Raw genomic sequence first — 17964 nt, 5'->3', positions numbered from 1 at the left:
TTTAAAAGAAATATTACAATAAAAGACAAGAAAATTTGGTGGTACGGATGATTATATTTTCTGGAATTTCAATTCAATTCAACTACAAAGCGTTTTTAATTCATTGTGGTGCCATTCAGTGGCTTACTGCAAAATGCTTTGGAATGGATAAAATACAGGAAGTGTCTGAAAACGGCACTCCTTCGAGTAACGCGTAAGTTTTCTGTAGAAGGTAAGTTTTTTTTTTTAAGAATTCACTGAATATTTTCGCATAAAATTGAACGCTGAGCTTGAGATTTCGCATGATGTAAAATTTTCTACGTAGTGGCAGCAGATACTGTGTTGCAAACGAAGTAGGCGGCGACGATTTGTTTAGTCAACTTCCTCAATGGTTGGTCCAGAGCCGCCACCGGGAGCAGCACCGGCCCCAGCACCACCGGCACCTGGAGCACCACCAGGGAAGCCACCTGGGAATCCTCCTGGCATGCCACCTGGTGCACCACCAGCTCCAGCATAGATCTTAGTCATGATGGGGTTGCACACCTGTTCCAATTCCTTCTGACGGTGCTCATATTCCTCCTTGTCGGCAAGTTGATTAGCATCCAACCACTTGATGGTCTCGTTGCACTTCTCGAGAACGGTGTTCTTCTCCTGCTCACTAATCTTATCCTTCACCTTGTCATCCTCCATGGATGCCTTGAGGTTGAAGCAGTAAGATTCGAGGGCGTTCTTAGCAGAAATGGTCTCCCTCTGCTTCTCATCCTCACTCCTATACTTCTCAGCTTCATTAACCATCCGCTCGATCTCCTCCTTGCTCAGACGACCCTTGTCATTGGTAATGGTGATTTTATTCTCCTTGTTGGTGGACTTCTCCAGGGCGGTCACATTGAGAATACCGTTGGCATCAATGTCGAATGTCACCTCAATCTGTGGGACACCACGTGGAGCCGGTGGGATGCCAGACAATTCGAATTTACCGAGCAAGTTGTTATCCCTGGTCATGGCACGTTCACCTTCGTACACCTGAATCAACACACCGGGTTGATTGTCGGAGTAGGTGGTGAATGTCTGGGTCTGCTTGGTGGGAATGGTAGTGTTCCTCTTGATGAGGACACTCATGACTCCACCGGCTGTTTCAATACCCAGCGACAGTGGTGTCACATCGAGCAGCAGGAGATCCTGTACCTCCTCTGACTTGTCACCATGGAGAATGGCGGCCTGGACGGCAGCACCATAGGCCACAGCCTCATCGGGATTGATGCTCTTGTTGAGATCCTTCCCATTGAAGAAGTCCTGAAGAAGCTTCTGCACCTTGGGGATACGCGTGGAGCCACCCACGAGGACGATATCGTGAATGGTGCTCTTGTCCATCTTGGCATCGCGGATGGCCTTCTCCACGGGTTCCATGGTCGAGCGGAAGAGATCGGCATTGAGCTCCTCAAAGCGAGCACGTGTAATGGAGGTGTAGAAGTCTGTGCCTTCGAAGAGAGAGTCAATTTCAATGTTGGCCTGAGTGGACGATGACAGGGTCCTCTTTGCGCGCTCGCATGCCGTACGGAGACGACGAAGAGCACGCTTGTTGCTGGTGAGATCCTTCTTGTGCTTACGCTTGAATTCCTGCACAAAGTGATTCACGAGGCGATTGTCGAAATCTTCACCGCCCAAATGGGTGTCTCCAGCTGTGGATTTCACCTCGAAGATACCATCGTCAATACTGAGGATTGACACATCGAAGGTACCACCGCCCAAATCGAAGATCAGCACATTCCTCTCGCCTGAGGTCTTCTTATCCAAACCGTATGCAATGGCAGCCGCAGTTGGCTCATTGATAATACGGAGAACATTGAGACCGGAAATGGTGCCGGCATCCTTGGTGGCCTGACGCTGGGAATCGTTGAAGTAGGCCGGTACGGTAATGACGGCATTGGTCACCGTCTTACCCAAATAAGCCTCAGCTGTCTCCTTCATCTTTGTCAACACCATGGAGCTGATCTCCTCTGGGAAGAAAGTCTTCTTCTCATCCTTGTAGTAGACCTGAATCTTGGGCTTTCCCTCAATGGACACAACCTCAAAAGGCCAGTGCTTCATGTCAGCCTGAATAGCTGGATCATCGAATTTACGACCAATCAAACGCTTAGCATCTGCAATAAGGAGAAAAAATTCCCATTGAAACTTTGCTGCTAAAATTTTAATCATCAAACCAAAGTTTGATTTGTTCCGCGTCGCGTCTTTGCTGACTCATTCGTTTTCTTTGTAAATTAAACCCAGTGATACTGGAAACTTCGCATTCAAAGCAATAGTATGTATTCTAGGAATCTTCTTTACCTCGTATGTCTTATCTTTGAGGGGATTTTCAAATATTTTGCACGTAGCCCCATAATTATCATTAATTTCATTTAAAATTCATACACCTTTGAGCAATTTGCAAGCATTGCATCATCTGATGACCCAAAACGCCCAAAGCAAGAAAAAAAAAAGGTTTATGACACATTTCTAGTTTTAAGACAAGTTCAGCTGGTCTTTAAATAAATTTTCAAAGCATTAATGTGCTAAAATAGATCTTTACTTATGATGAGAAGATATCAGCGTCTTCATATGTTCTAAATTTAGCCCCAAGAATATTCACAACTAATAGATTAATATTTTTTCCCAATAATTCTACATTTTATATTTCATTTTGACTGCATTTTGTGCTATTTATGCAAATTTTTCTGCTCCTTCTTCTCAAATTACGTAACCTTTGCGAAAATTTCCAGCAACACTGCCGAGTGCCAAAAGTTGCTCTTCTTGGCGTCTTCCTCGAATATTTTTTTATGCTTTAATGTGTAGTAGACTTACCAAAGATGGTGTTTGTTGGATTCATGGCCACTTGGTTCTTGGCGGCATCACCAATGAGACGCTCAGTCTCCGTGAATGCCACATAGGACGGCGTGGTGCGGTTGCCCTGGTCATTGGCGATAATTTCCACCTTTCCATGCTGGAAAACTCCCACGCAGGAGTAGGTGGTGCCCAAATCAATACCAACAGCTGGAGCCTTTGCCATTTTTTACTATTGGAAAGAAAATCAAAGAAAAACCGATCCAATTAGAACCCAAAAAAGGGAAAAAATATTTCAAACCACGTTCCAAGGCTAAGGTAATGCGTGTGGCTTTGTTCTGGGAGGTGCTTCTAGAAATTTCCACACCACGCTGACGCACGTGTTTGCACGTTTTGCCCAGTAACGCCCCGAAAATTCTCATAAAATCCCCACATTTCCGATAAAACGCATCTCCGTGATAAGAATTCATTAAATTTCAGCACGTAACCGGGCGGAATTAATGGGGATTTTGGAGAAATTGTGAATGAATCATCATGGCCGTGATGGAAATTTCTGGAAGCGTGACCTCGAATGCCCCATATGGGAGAAACAAAATTTTGCAATTCAATTTTCTCTGCAATTTCAAATTTCCCCGAATTCTTTTCTGTGCCAATACATACCTGATTGAATGAAATTCGTGATTTAGCGTTTAAATGGTGGGAAATTGCTGACTGAGCACGTGAAAATTAACTAATTAATTAATTCAGAGAACGCGAAAAACACATTCACGGCGTGTCGCGGAGAAGATAGAATTGATTGACTTTTTCTGCGCTAGGGGCGCTAGGGAAGCTTCTTCTTCTTCTTCTTCTTCTTCTTTTTAAATTTTTCAAGGCCGGACGTCATTTCGACATCCACACAGTTTGAATTTTTATTGGTTAACGACTTTTCACTTTAACACTTGGAGGACCCACCATTTTGGCACAATGCGGAGGATCAAATTGGTATACCAGCTGATAAAATATGCTCAATAATTAATTATTAATCAGTTTATTGAATGAGGATCGAAAGTTTCACTAATTCTTAATCTCCTTCAAGCATTCCTGCACCGAATTACTAAATATTTAATTGAGAAAATCATCACTGAAAAAAAATTGCGTAGAATCGATGCAAAACTGCCAATACAAACGACTGTTTTAGTTGCAGTTTTGCTTAATTTATTATTGCGCCTAAATCATCACAAACTTTGATTATTCAAGTAACTTTTTAGTCACTTCCGGCAATAAAATTAGTCCACATTAATGATTTTCACTCCGGGAAAAGTGAACAAGAATACTTCATTTGGGAAATATGGGGAAACATAACCTCAAAACCACGGCAAAAATGTATGGGATTTTGACTGGTAGTTATTACCAATTTGATCCTCCGCGTTGGATTCTGACTTTGACCACAATTATCTTCCAAAGAAAAGACTTTTCTCGAGATTTTCTTTCTGCTATCTTAAAGTAATTAAAATTCCCTACACATAGATGCTAAATTTATCGAGATATAAGTCCAATAGATTTTATTCTGTGACGATTTTTAAGTTCGAATTTTTTTTTGGCGCATACGTTTTTTTTGGAATGTAGGGAGCCTAATTCATGGTCATTCTAAAGCCGTTTTACCGCGAAGAAGTCTTTTTAGCGATGGTCCTACAACGCAGTCACGACTGTATTTCATTTAAAGCTCTTTATGATCTTTATTGTGGTCCTGAAAAGGACCGTTTTTGAGGATGGGGCTGGCGGGCCTACCAACCCACTAGCTATTGGCTCGTCGGGACATCCTCATCCTCTTCCGTCTCCTCGCTGTCTGTCACTGCTTCAGGCAGTCTGCGGTCTTCCGGGGCCAGACACAACCACTGTTCAACATCTTCGGCAGTCTGCCGGATGAGAACAGGAGAAAATTTCTTGGAAGTCCGGTATCTCTTCTTTATTACGCTCTCGTCAATCACCTTCCCCGAGCGATACAGCAGATACTGCGCAATCAGACGGTGGGGCAGAGATGACTTCAGGAGAATCCGAGCCACCTTGTACAGTGGCCTCCGCAGATGGTTGTTGCGCGGAAGGGACGCATTGAGATCTGGATCAATCCTATGGTTGTGGGTCAAATCCATTTTGGTGACCCTCAATGACGTCCCCACCTTCGTAGCCCGCAACTTTATATAGGCTCTACAGCCTCTGCGCTGGCTCTTCCTGGTAGGATGGATTGGGAATTGGGAGGAAAAAAATTCAAGGAAATCTTTTCACCAACACTTTCTTCACCTGCACACTAAAAATAACTTAGTTTTCATTCGATTGCAACTTAAGAGAAAATGACTAATTTTCTAGTGAGAGAACATTTACGGAAAAATTAAGATTTCCTAAAATTATTTTTAGTGTGTGGCTACTACTGATTAACTTATTTCTTACCTAAATTTATTTTAATCGTCTTGTTAATTTTTATTATGTTGTTGATAAAAGAAAACCATTAAATGAAAAATACCACAAATTCTACCATTATTTTTTCTTTTACAAAAATTACAAAATCTTTACAAAAAGTAACTCAATGTCTATCGTCAGAAAGCAATTTTCATTAATACATTCATTTTGCTATTTATTTTTATCAAATTCATTTCAAATTTTTAAAAATTTTTCTTTAATTGCTTTTTTTTTTTAATTTTTCAATAATTTTTTTTGTTTTGTTTCTTTTGTTTTAATTTTTTCTTAACCCTCGCATTGCCATGACCGTGACCGACCTCAGAGCTATATTTCGCTCTAATTCTCCCTAATACTTAGAAAAAAACCAATCTTTTGGAAATAAGTTCCTTCTGAGAAGGTGTCAAAACAAACTTGAAAGAAGAGGGAATTTAAAAATTAGTCAAACAGACAAATATATTTTTTATTTACCTAATTCTTTCTAAGAAAAGAATTTTAGCCCTATCCGTCGGTTGTAAAACTCATTGCAAAAATCATAAAAAAAATCCATTTAAAATTTTTTTTGCAATATAAAGTTGACAAAAGACTTCTTAGGGTGTATCAAAAAGCCAATGAAATCTCATTTGACGGAAAAGTTTCGCTTATTTTGAGAAAAAATTTATGGGATCGGTCACCTATCAATTCGCGTAAGAGTTTTTGGTCATAGGGTATAAAATTTTTTTATCGATCGTTAATTGAAAAAATTCACAATTCAATTTAATTAGGTAGTTTTGAATTAAAAAATCATTCACTATTATTTCTTCAAATTAATTTGAGATTTTCAACGGGTATCCAATTTTCTATTTTCTGTTTTTTAATTATTTGCTCTGTTTTTTTTTAAATTTTTTCCTTATATAGAAAATGTTTTATTATTTTTCTTCTTTTAATAAAAAAAAATAATTTCTCTCAATCTTTGAAAACAATCATTACAAAATTCTACAATTCAATTTAATTCATGATCAATTTTAACGCTTTTTCGTTCTTTGTGTCAAACGCATAACAAACTTTATAAGTTTTAATATTTATCTCAAATTATGAAATGCATTAAATTCACACAGAAAAGAAAACGACATTTTTGCTTGAGAAATAATAAATATCCTACATAATAATAAGAACTCATGTGACGCGAAAGGGTTAAATTTCTCGAAAAAATTTCATTGCATCCTTTCACTTTTATGCAATTTCGTTTATTTATTTTAGCTAATTAGCTATTGTATCATTTTAATTGTTCTGTTTTTTAAGACTTTTCTTCTTCCCAGGTAAGGGAATTTAATTTTCATATTTTCAATTTAATTTTTTTTTTATTAAAATAAAAACAAACAAGACGAGAAATGTGTTGAAAAAATCTTTTCTTTATTTTAATACAATATCATATTTTTTTCTCATTTTCAGTGCTGTAAGACATTTTTAAAACTTTGATTTTTTTTGAAATAATAAAAACACTAAACATTCTTTTAAAAAAAATTCCACAGTCAAAATTGGTATTAAGAAATAAAGCGTCGTTGTCAAGAAAATTTGAAAAAATCAAGTGAAAATAACTTGAAATAATTTTACAATTATTAGGTATTATTTCTTCTTTTCTTTTAAAAATTTCAATTCTACTAGCATGATTTTTAGTACAAACATTTTTTTACAACTTTCTTCGTCAAATTTCTTATAATTTTACGTTTTTTTAACAATTTTTTTACAAGCTTTTTTTCTGAAACATTTTTGTTTTTCTCACTCGTGAAATAAAATAATATTTTCAATTTCATTGAATTTGCAAATATTTTGGGAAAAGTTTGTTCGTTCATTTTTTTTTTAATTAAAATATTTCTTCGATTTTGTTTTTAGTTTTTATTTAAAAATAATGAATAATGTATTTTTTGGGGTTTTAAAAAAAATTAGTTCTTCACTTTGAATGCCAAAAATTTTATGTTTGTTGGAAAAAAATTAAAAATATTTTTTTCTTTCCCTCATTTCCCTATTTTTTTCTTTAGCATTTTCTTTTTAATTCTATGGAGAAGAGAGGAAATTTTGTGTGTCAGGAGAGAAAAAAATATGAGAGGAAATTGTGCAGGAGTAGAATAAAAAAATTGAGAGGAAATTATTGTGCTGAAAATTAAGAGAAAATGAGGAAAATTACCTGCAATCCCGCGAAGGCCCGCCGCGGACGCAAAGAAAATGGAGGTAGAGGAATTTTATTTCCTTCGACACGTGCCGCGCGGCCTTTTCCCCGGATTTCGAATCCCTCACATAAAATGTGCTGCAAGTTTCCCGCTGCAGATCCTGCAACGCATCCCACATTTCCTCGTAACTTTCAAAAAATTGTCCAACTTTCATTTTTTCCGCTTTTCACGATGTTTTCACACTTTTTCACGTCCGCGCTGTTGAACTTTTTGAGAGCAAATGTGGCAAAAAAGAAAAATTTCGCGGGAAATCCGCGGAAAATTTGGGGGCGCTGTAGGTCCAAGAGGAAGTGAGAGGGAGACATATTTTCTCATGCTCTCTCACCGTGTTCTCTCTTCCCACAGCAACTGACTTTTTCTCCCTCCCACAATTAGTTTTTCGCAGTTTTCTCGCGTTTTCCGCCGAATTTCCCAGCGAAAGTGCATTTTTTGTGACCAGGAAGCGACGCCGCGTCGATTGGCATCGCCAGTTCAAAACTCTCAAAATCCGCGCCAGAAAAAGTCGTGCAAATTCCCCAAAAAAATCCGGGGAGTTGCGCCACCAAATTTTTACTGAACGTTCTTTGGGCCCTCCTGAGCTACCCGCCAACTTCTGGCGCCCCAAAAATGAGTTTTTCCATGAAAAATTAATTTTTAAAAATTTTTCCGCACAACTACAAACAAACGTCACGCACACAACTTCAGCGCACTCCCCCCACCAGAAAATGCCAGAGTGAGAGGAAAGTATTTTTCTAAGAAACCCACGAACCAAGCTTTCAGCTCCCTGGAAGATCTAATGACACGTCCACGGAGAGCTTCCACCAAAGTATTCCCAAAAATGCCTGTTTTTTCTTTGCAATTTTCTCTTAACTTTCAAGAATTAAGAGAACTCTTATTTTAAGAGAGAAAGGGTTGCTGGGTAGCATAACCTCGCTTTTCGAAATTCGACAATTGGATTGACATTCGGACATTATATAATTTTTCCTCCTGTGAATTTTCAGGGTGAATTTTCTCAATTTTCTGGGCATTCAGGTGAAATTCAACAAAATCCCGAAATCATGTCTGATAAAGTGTCCAGACCCATGAAATTCCCCTATACCTTCTCCGCGAAAATCGCCCAATTTCCCTACAAATTCTACTTCACAAAGCAGTGGATCTGGAAGTATTATGCCATCTCGGTGGTGTGCTGCCTCCCCATTTTCTACAAAATCAGCAAACTCGGTGAGTTCTTTTGGATTTAATTCCCCATGACCGTATGCTTCATTGTCTGCTTTATTCGTTCTTTCAGCTAATTCCCCTGAAAACAAGGCCAAGTGGGCAGAAATGAAGAAGAAGGAACTAGCGGAACACCACTAAGTATCTCCCCCCACGAATAGAGAATCCGATGATGATCCATCTAAATCTTAAAATTCTGTAGTCTCATGGGATGAATAAAATTGCTGGTTGGAAGTGAAAAAAAAATGCTTGTAGAATTTATGAAATATTTAAATTTAATCCATCTCTAATGGGAATAATACACGAAAATTTCACGAGTTCCGGGTACGAGGAAAATTCCACTAAATTACAAACTACTTCCTCCTACTACTGCGTCCGGATTTGTTTCTCTCAATAACAGTCACCTCATTCTCATCATCGGATATCATGTCGCTGTGCTTGAATATAAAATTGAGTTCTGCACACTTTTCAATGACAAATCTCTCCAATCGTATTCCAGCCCTATAAGAAAATGAAATATAATAATTAATGAAAAGCCCTAAAAACGAATCCGGGAATTTCCTTACTGATAGATCTTTGAATCGCTGTTATTGTATGCATCGCAGTTATGGAATACCAGCTCAATGTCCTTAATTAGTCCTTCATTTGTAATGTAATCTCCACAGTTGAGTTTGGACTTGATCTTGGCAAAATCCATGGGATTCTTGATGATCTCATAGTAGTCAGGAACTTCGACTTTAGCCACGGGACGATTGAATGGCCATGAATCCGGATGTTTTGCAATTGCATCGAGTAGGGCGTACAGAGAGACGCTGTCCAGAGGTAGATTTATATTTGATCTTCGCATCTTCCTCCCATTTGCCGCTGTTGGGCTACTATCATCTTTTGAATCATCATGAGAACGCAGGGACCGGCGTGGTGCTACAGCGTCTTGCTTTTGTTTCTTTGCCGGTGGTGTTTCTTCCTCATCATGTGATGATTCCTGATCTGCTTGATTTCGTGATCTCGTTGTGGACCTTCTCTTGGTATCAGCTTCCGATTGGCGCTTCCTCTTCTTCCCCGATCGAGCACCATCTTCATCATGGGACGATGTTTCCTGATCAGCTTGTAAATTCCGTAGCCTAATTGAGGACTTTCTCTTGGTGTCACCTCCTTGACGTTTCGGTTTCTTTGCCAGTGGTTCATCATCTTCATCAGGAGACGATGACTCTTGTTCTTGCTGTATATTTCGAAGCTTTATTGATGATCTCCTGTTTGAATTACGCGATGGTTGTTGCTTTTCCGTTGCAGCTTCTTGCCTTCTTGATTTCCTCTGAGGTACAACTTCCTTTTCATCTCCTACATTGAAGAAATTTTTAATTTGATGTATTTTTGAACTTTGGTCAAGGTCTTTAAAACGTTACGAAACCATTTTAGTCAGCAAATAAAAAACGCTTACCTTTCCTGCAATTGGAGCATTCCCATTTCTTGCCTGGCTTCACCCAATCCTTCTTAGTGATGCAATTTGAATGCCGTAAGCTGGAGCAGGTGGTGCATTTGATGAGCTTTCCAGCTTTATGGCATGCATCGCATTCTTCATCACTACTTTCACTGAAATCCCAAAATCGTGATGATCTATAAATATTCAATCTTGCAATATTTATAGGATAAAGTAGAATAAATAAAGGGTAAAGTACTCACTGTGATTTCTTCTTCTTGGTAACCTCAACTTCCGAAGCTTCCTCTTCGTCCTCCTCCTCCTCATCATCGGACTCCTCATCACTCTCCGTGTCCTCCTCATCTTCACTCGATTCTTCCTCTCGGAAGATTTTCCGTTTCCGCGCACTTTGTGGTACTTCGGGTTTACATTTTGTACAAAACCAATCGCCATCGGGAATTTTCGTTAGTGGCGGCTTCAGGCAAAACATGTGGCAACCACTGTTGCATTCATCGCACAGCAGCATCTTTTCGGGATCACTCTTCCGACGACAAATCTGACAGGCGGCATGTGATGCCGATTGAGACCACAGAATGGAATCATAGAGCCTGTTGTAGTGCAGAAAGACCTGAGAATAGTTGACGGCACGCATGAGGGCAGTTTCCCATTTTTGCAAATTCTTCACTGTTCTTGCGAGCTTTGCCTGAATGGATTTGGGTTTTTCCTTGGCCACGCCAAATGGCCACTTGAGGAACTTCGTATCAATGGTACGTTTCACTTGAATGAGAGCAGTGGCCAGAAAGTGCACCTTCTTCTTCTCATCGTCAAAATCATACAGAGGTATGCATTCATCAGCACTATCCTCGGATTCGACGAAGAGAGAATCTGGCAGATCTGCACCAGGATCCTCATAATCACTGTCATCATCATCCTCATCATCATTATCCTCTTTCTCCTTCTCCTTACTCTCCTTCTCCTTGTCTTCCTTGCCTTTCGTCACTTCTGAAATATATAAATTAATTTTTATAAACTATAAAAAAAAAACAAATAAAAATAAAATAATCAACGTACTTTTAGAATGTGCGGGGATTTGCATTCCATTCTTAAGGGATTTGTAGTCAAAATTGACGACAGCATCTCTCCACATTTGCCTATTCTGCCCCTTTTGTACTCCAAGGTATCCCTGTGAGATTTTCCATTCGAGATCCAAGATGTAATCACAGAGCACGGAGCACATGATATTTTTGATTTCCGTATCGTCCTTTTGGAAATTCGCCGCCTCATATCTCTTTTGATCAGCCACATAGCGAGCGAGAATTTTGTCCTTATCCCCAGCATTCAGCTGAAGTAGATCGTGCGGACAGTTGATCACATGAGCCACAATGAGTTCACGTTCAAGCTCAAGCTGCTCCTTGAGTGGTTTTTCTCGGAATCCACGAATATTGAGACCAGCTGCAAGAGCATCCACCTCCTCAGCTGTGTGAAAGTAGCTCCATTGAACTTTATCCGGAAAGCGTTTTCTGTGTATTGGGCAAGTTTCGGGTTTAGCTGTGCACATCCACAAATCCTTCTGGGAAACTGCAGTATCCGAATCAGCGGTGGAGATACTAAAATTAGTTATGGGTGGTTGATTTTTGCTACCATTCACACGATTATTCTCCTTCTCATTTGTCTTAATTTGCGTCGCAACAAGCTGCTTAATGATTCTATATCGTTCCGTTTGGGGACATTTAGTCAATTCTGGAATGTTTCTTGTCACTTCATCAAAACACGGTCCCAAATCTTCATCACTATGCTCCACAAAGAGTCCCGGCAGGGAGTTGAAGAGCCAATACTTCCGATGAGCTCGATCAGATCCCAAATAGAGTTGATAATCAAAGCATTGTGACTTATTCTTCTCAAGGGCCACCATAAATTGCTTATTTGCCTTTATTGACTCCATCTCAAGCTTCTCCAACTTCTTTTGCAGAGCATCATCAATTTCCTTCTCTTTTGCCGCTTTTAACTCCACATTACCATCTGGAACTTGAATTGCTTCCTTTTTCTTTGTCGCCTCTTCACGTAGATCCTTTTTCTCAACTTCATATCGTCGCACACGTTGCCTTTCAGCAAGGGTGAGAGATTTCATCGTTGCCCTCGCACTTGTGGCCTTCTCTATGCGTTCATCAATGATATCCCTGACAGATGGATAGGTCATAATTTGACTTATCAAACACTCAAGGATTTTAAAGATGTCCCCCAGGGGGAGTTCGTACAATGTTCGATGAGACAGTGCGCGAATTATGTGAGCGTATCGAAGTCGAAGAAGCAGCCCCGGGTCGTCTGTACTGCGGTAGCCACCACGAGTTTGATATCGCCACTTAACCGCTTGATCGTCCATCAACTGAGCCCCCGAACTCAAGATGTGCAACCTCAAGATTTCACTAATTGTCGTAGCATCCATGGGCAAATCTGAGATGTCACTGCCAAAGTACTGCTTTGCATACCGCATGGTCCGTGTTGCGTGTAGTTCAGCAAATTCCGTCGGATCACTTGCTCTAGCCAATTTGGTCTTGGAAACCTTTTTGTATCGGATCACAACTTCACTTCGTTCCTCCATTTGGAGGGAGAATATCGTGGCAAGGAGCACTTGAACGATGTCACTAAGTGGCCCAGCTACATCACGTATGAGAAAAGCTCTCTGCAGGAGTGGAATAGTGACACCCTTGGGGAACTTATCACGTATCTGCAATACCTCAGAGAATGAGTGTATAAACTCCAGCACCATGAGGAAGTCGCCGTAAAAACGTTTTGGTACGAGAAGTTCCATTGGTTTGGGTGTCGGCAATGGCCTTTGATCTTGCAACAGAAGATCTTCATTAATCTGATTCATAGCTCGTACGGTGCTCTGCACCAAAGTATTCAGCTCTTGCTTCTGACGTTCCTTCTCCTCAGCTAGCCTCTTTTGCTCTTCCACCCTCCTCTTTTCCATCTCCTCAGCTGCCTCTCGATTAATCTCCTCAATTTCCTTATTTGCCGCTTCGAGTCTTGCCGCAGCATTCTTCTTTGCACCATCCTTTGCGAAGTACTTGGAGATTTGTGCCTGCTTCTTCGGTTGCTTCTCAGCTAAGAGGACACGCATTGACGCCGCAAAAACAGGTGGTTTTCCACAGTGAATATTTTCGAATTTAATCGTTGAATCATTTGTATATTTCCTCAGGATTGGTTCCTTAATGCAGAGGGATCCATTGACCAAATGCGTATTATCCTTGAGGAAAAACTTCAACTTATCTCGCGTGAGTCGAGCTTTGTGCCTCCTTAGCTCACTGCCGGGCACACAGATTGTTTCTCGATTTCGAAATAGCATAATTTTGTACTCAATATCTGCGCAATTTGTACTCTCCTTCACGAATGACACTACCTTCCCGTAAACTTCTGATTCATCCTTTGGACAGTAAATCACCTCTTCACCCTTGAAGTAGCGATCCTTCATGTAGGTGTACAGCTCATCCATAAGATCGAGCACCCCACTACGTCGTGTGTAGGTTGTAATAATCACAACGGCCGTCTTGAGGGCCTTTGAGAAATTCGACAGTGTTTCCCGGGCATTTTCCTCACTCTCCAGTGCCTCGCTGTACGTTAGGCTACTCTTTCCCGTGAGAGCGCATGTCCATACCATGGAATTTATAAGCATTACACGCTCAAAGTAGTCCCTGAAAACGAAAAAAACAGTAGCGCATGAGGAAAAAATTCCCTACATCCACCCACATTGTCTCATGATTCTCATGATTTGAATGGGAAATTTTGCATGATCTTATAAGCCATGAAAAAAAATCGAATTCTAACGTGTACTCACTCGTGATTTCGGAAAACTTCCTTGGTAATGGAACAGTAGAAGACCTCCTCGTTGTCCTGAAGATCATCCGGAGGGGGTAGGGGTTTGAATTCTTTTCTCTTTATCAAAGGCATCTTCACTCTTCTTGGCTCGCACACGCTTTAAAGCTTCTCCCTCAATGCAAGCCTGACCTCGAGTGATTTGGAGGGAAATTGGCGTCCGAACCAAAGTGTCAAAATAAAACTTTTTTGCAAATCACTCCGAAAGCCAGGAAAACTTGCAGATCTACTCTATCACACTTTTAATCACCCAAAAAGGATCTTATTGCACAATAAGGTGCAATTTAAGATGATTTTCAAGGTTTGTAGTGGACGCTTTTATAGTGACGCTCAGCGATTTGCCTTGATCGCACAAAAACAATTTTTATCCATTTTTTCTCACTGTTTCCTTATAAATTTACACATTAGCCTGCTTTTCGAGTATCTCAAGGGTTTCAACAATAAATTAAAACATAAATTAAACACTTTAAATTAGTTGGTAAGAAGAAAAACTTTTAAAATAAACTTTTGTGCACCAATTTCCCCATAAAGAGTTGTCCTATTATTGTAGACATGTCTATGGACATGTCTAACAGCAATCCAATGTGATCTTTTTTCAGCGAACATATCCAATGAAAGTCCAAAGGATTATCATTGGACATTCGTTTGGGATATGTCCAATTACAGTCTTATATCTAGTCTAATGATTTTTCTTGGGACGTGTCCTTCACTTGTCCTATATGAGTCCAATTTCCGTTTACATTGAACGTTTCCAATGCCAGTCCAATGGATTATCATTGGACATTCGATTGTGATATGTCTAACAGTAGTCTAATGTTTAATCCTACGATTTATGTTAGGACACCATAATCAGACGTCCAATGCTACTCCAAGGTAATTTCATAGGACATTCTAATTGAACGTTTCCAATGCCAGTCCAATGGATTATCATTGGACATTCGATTGTGATATGTCTAACAGTAGTTTAATGTTTAATCCTACGATTTATGTTAGGACACCATAATCAGACATCCAATGCTAGTCGAAGGAAAATTTATAGGACATTCTAATTGGACATATCCAATGCCAGTCCATTGGTTTATTATTGGACATTTGTTTGAGATATGTCCAACGATGGTCGAACGTTTAATCTTACGATTTATCTTAGCACATCTAATTCAAATGTCCTATGCTAGTCCAAAGGAATTTCAGAGGACATTCTAATTGAACGTTTCCAATGCCAGTCCAATGGATTATCATTGGACATTCGATTGTGATATGTCTAACAGTAGTTTAATGTTTAATCCTACGATTTATGTTAGGACACCATAATCAAACGTCCAATGCTACTCCAAGGTAATTTCATAGGACATTCTAATTGAACGTTTCCAATGCCAGTCCAATGGATTATCATTGGACATTCGATTGTGATATGTCTAACAGTAGTTTAATGTTTAATCCTACGATTTATGTTAGGACACCATAATCAGACGTCCAATGCTACTCCAAGGTAATTTCATAGGACATTCTAATTGGACGTATCTAATGCCAGTCCAATAGATTACCATTGGACATTCGATTGAGATATATTCAACCATAGTCTAATGTTTAATCCTACAGTTTACCTCAGGACACTTTAATCAGACATCCAATGCTAGTCGAAGGAAAATTTATAGGACATTCTAATTGGACATATCCAATGCCAGTCCATTGGTTTATTATTGGACATTTGTTTGAGATATGTCCAACGATGGTCGAACGTTTAATCTTACGATTTATCTTAGCACATCTAATTCAAATGTCCTATGCTAGTCCAAAGGAATTTCAGAGGAAAGTCTACGTTAAACGTATCCAATGCCAGTCCATTAGTTCATCATTGAACATTCGATTGGGATATATCCCACGATTGTATAATATCTTGTACTACGATATCTCTTAAGACGTCTAATTCAGACGTCCAAAGCTAATCCAAAGGAATATCATAGGACGTTAAAATTTCATATATCTAATGCCAGTCCAACTATTTTCATTGGACTTTCGACATATGCTTCCATCGATATGTCTTACGTTTGTTCAAATGTCTTTGTTCTGTGAAGAGTGCGTGTGTAGCAGCGTTGGAAAATGGAAAAATGGGAAAAATATCCGGAAAAATAGCAAAGTAAGTACATTATACACTAATTAGGATATAGTTAAACGATGTGTATAAGAAATTAAGTTGCAATTTATATAATTGTACGCGAAAATAGAAATTTTCTTTTTTACAGGTTACGTGTTTCGACAAGTCCAGGTGAGAGATTTTTTTCGAATAAAAGCAGGTAAAAAGAGAAGTATTTTAATTAAAGAGCGCTCTTCTGTAAATAGTAGTAGTAGTAGTAGTAATAGCAGTAGTATGTAGTAGAAGTAGTCGGGGTAGTAGTAGTAAATATTATGTATGTAATATTTGACAAATTTTTCTATTATTCCATTATTATTCATTGATTTGTCTTTTCATGCTACATGTTCCCGGACAACTTCTATTCTCCGGACTCTCCCAGGCTCCCCAAAAAGAGTGTCCATGGACAACCCAATGGATTGTCAATGGATTCGTCCCATGTGTCCCATGGACTTTTCTTGTTTTTTTCTTATATTCTGTAATATTCTTACAGCTACATGTTCCCGGCGTTCCCGGACAACTATCTTACGGATACTCCCACGTTACAAAAGCTCGCCAAAGAGAACTATCAGCATTTATGACGAAGGGAATGGAGAAAAGAAAAGGTACTTATCATTGATTGATTATATCTCATTTTATTTTGAAGATTTTACTTAATATTCATAAAATTATTTGTCTTTTCAGACCGTGCCTTGGAAAACAGAAGTAGGAGAGCATCCCGTGTCTTGGAAAACAGAAATTGCAGAGCATCCCGTGTCTTGGAATACAGGAGTTGCAGAACATCTCAAAGACCCAGGACGTCAGAGTTCAACCGCCGAAGGACAAAGTATCATACATGTAAGATTTATATATATAATTTTTAAATAAAAAAATAAAAAATTAATTCAAAGCGTTTTTTAGTAAAAAAAAAAAATAGAAAAAAATTGGACATATCCTAAGCTATTCGTATGAAATGTCCTACGACGCGTCCGCTAGAACTTTTCTAAATACGGACCTGTCCTATGCTATTCGTATGGACTGTCCATTGATGTATCCACTGAAAATTTTGCACACTGGATATGTCTTATGCTCTTTGTATAGACTGTCCCATGGATTGTCCTCTGAGGTGTCTGCTAGATTTTTACTCTACACGGATCTGTCCTATGCTATTCATATGGATTGTCCACTGACTCGTCTTCTAAAAATTTTCTAAACACTGGATATGTCCTATGTTCTTTGTATAGGCTGTCCATGGACTGTCCCCTGACGTGTCCAATAAAAAATTTTGTAAACATTGGACAAATCCTAACCGGAAATAAGTGACAAGTCCTATGATCTGTCCAAAATCTGTCGTACGAAAGCAAGACTCGGAAGTCATGAAAATGTCTTTGAGGATGTCTTATTTTGTCGTAGGACAGAATATAAGAAAAAAACAAGAAATTTCCATGGGACACATGGGACGAATCCATGGACAATCCATTGGATTGTCCATGGACACTCTTTATGGGGTTTCGTTTTTCATCTGTCACAAGTGTCAAAATATCGCATAAAAAAGGAGTTTATGCAGTTTTACGGTGTTATTTTGAGGTTATGTAAAGTGTTTTGGCGGATGAATTTTGAAGGATAATTGTAGAATTCAGCCGAGCAGATTTTTTATTTCTGGGAAATTGCAGATTTTGCAATTTTCCGATAAAAAACAGGAGAATAAATGACGCAATTTAAGATTTTTTGTAATTCAAGTTTTCTTAGCCAATAAAAAAAGTATAAATGAACAATATCAAATAATAAATAATTAATTAGTTTTATACGTTTTATAGCATATTAAGGGATTTTTTAAATTAATTTAATTGTTCGTAACCATAAAATGGCTACAACCCGAGGTTCTTATCCTGTGATGTCCGAAAAATTCGGTATCAAGACTGAATAAATAGAACTCT

The 17964-nt window shown here is 39.0% G+C and overlaps 3 protein-coding genes and 1 long non-coding RNA gene across 5 annotated transcripts; 2 read left to right on the top strand and 2 right to left on the bottom strand.

Moving 5' to 3' along the window:
- Positions 1 to 34: 34 nt before the first annotated feature.
- Positions 35 to 17103, bottom strand: LOC129797106 (heat shock 70 kDa protein cognate 4). Its single transcript, XM_055839422.1, has 4 exons — positions 17092 to 17103; positions 3457 to 3528; positions 2818 to 3028; positions 35 to 2120 (listed from the first exon to the last, which is right to left on the bottom strand). Exons 3-4 carry the CDS (start codon positions 3020 to 3022, stop codon positions 352 to 354), a joined length of 1974 nt encoding a protein of 657 aa, XP_055695397.1. The 5' UTR covers positions 3023 to 3028; positions 3457 to 3528; positions 17092 to 17103; the 3' UTR covers positions 35 to 351.
- LOC129797115 (uncharacterized) lies at positions 8350 to 8873 on the top strand. Its single transcript, XM_055839434.1, has 2 exons — positions 8350 to 8633; positions 8701 to 8873. Exons 1-2 carry the CDS (start codon positions 8471 to 8473, stop codon positions 8766 to 8768), a joined length of 231 nt encoding a protein of 76 aa, XP_055695409.1. The 5' UTR covers positions 8350 to 8470; the 3' UTR covers positions 8769 to 8873.
- Positions 8882 to 14463, bottom strand: LOC129797098 (bromodomain adjacent to zinc finger domain protein 1A). 2 transcript variants are annotated; one of them, XM_055839410.1, is made up of 6 exons: positions 13880 to 14463; positions 11116 to 13736; positions 10308 to 11046; positions 10066 to 10241; positions 9194 to 9965; positions 8882 to 9128 (listed from the first exon to the last, which is right to left on the bottom strand). In XM_055839410.1, exons 1-6 carry the CDS (start codon positions 13990 to 13992, stop codon positions 8981 to 8983), a joined length of 4569 nt encoding a protein of 1522 aa, XP_055695385.1. In that variant the 5' UTR covers positions 13993 to 14463; the 3' UTR covers positions 8882 to 8980. The 2 variants fall into 2 exon arrangements, with proteins under 2 accessions (XP_055695385.1, XP_055695386.1); XM_055839411.1 differs by having other exon boundaries at positions 10066 to 10217; positions 13880 to 14461.
- On the top strand, positions 15052 to 16931 carry LOC129797116 (uncharacterized). The gene is made up of 2 exons (XR_008751307.1): positions 15052 to 16653; positions 16733 to 16931. It is a non-coding gene; the product is annotated as an uncharacterized LOC129797116 (long non-coding RNA).
- Positions 17104 to 17964: the final 861 nt, after the last annotated feature.

This window comes from Lutzomyia longipalpis, chromosome 1 (assembly GCF_024334085.1).
Source record: "Lutzomyia longipalpis isolate SR_M1_2022 chromosome 1, ASM2433408v1".
NCBI lineage: Eukaryota > Metazoa > Arthropoda > Insecta > Diptera > Psychodidae > Lutzomyia > Lutzomyia longipalpis.
The sequence above is the reverse complement of the archived record's forward strand: the minus strand, read 5'-3'. Positions and strand labels throughout refer to the sequence as shown.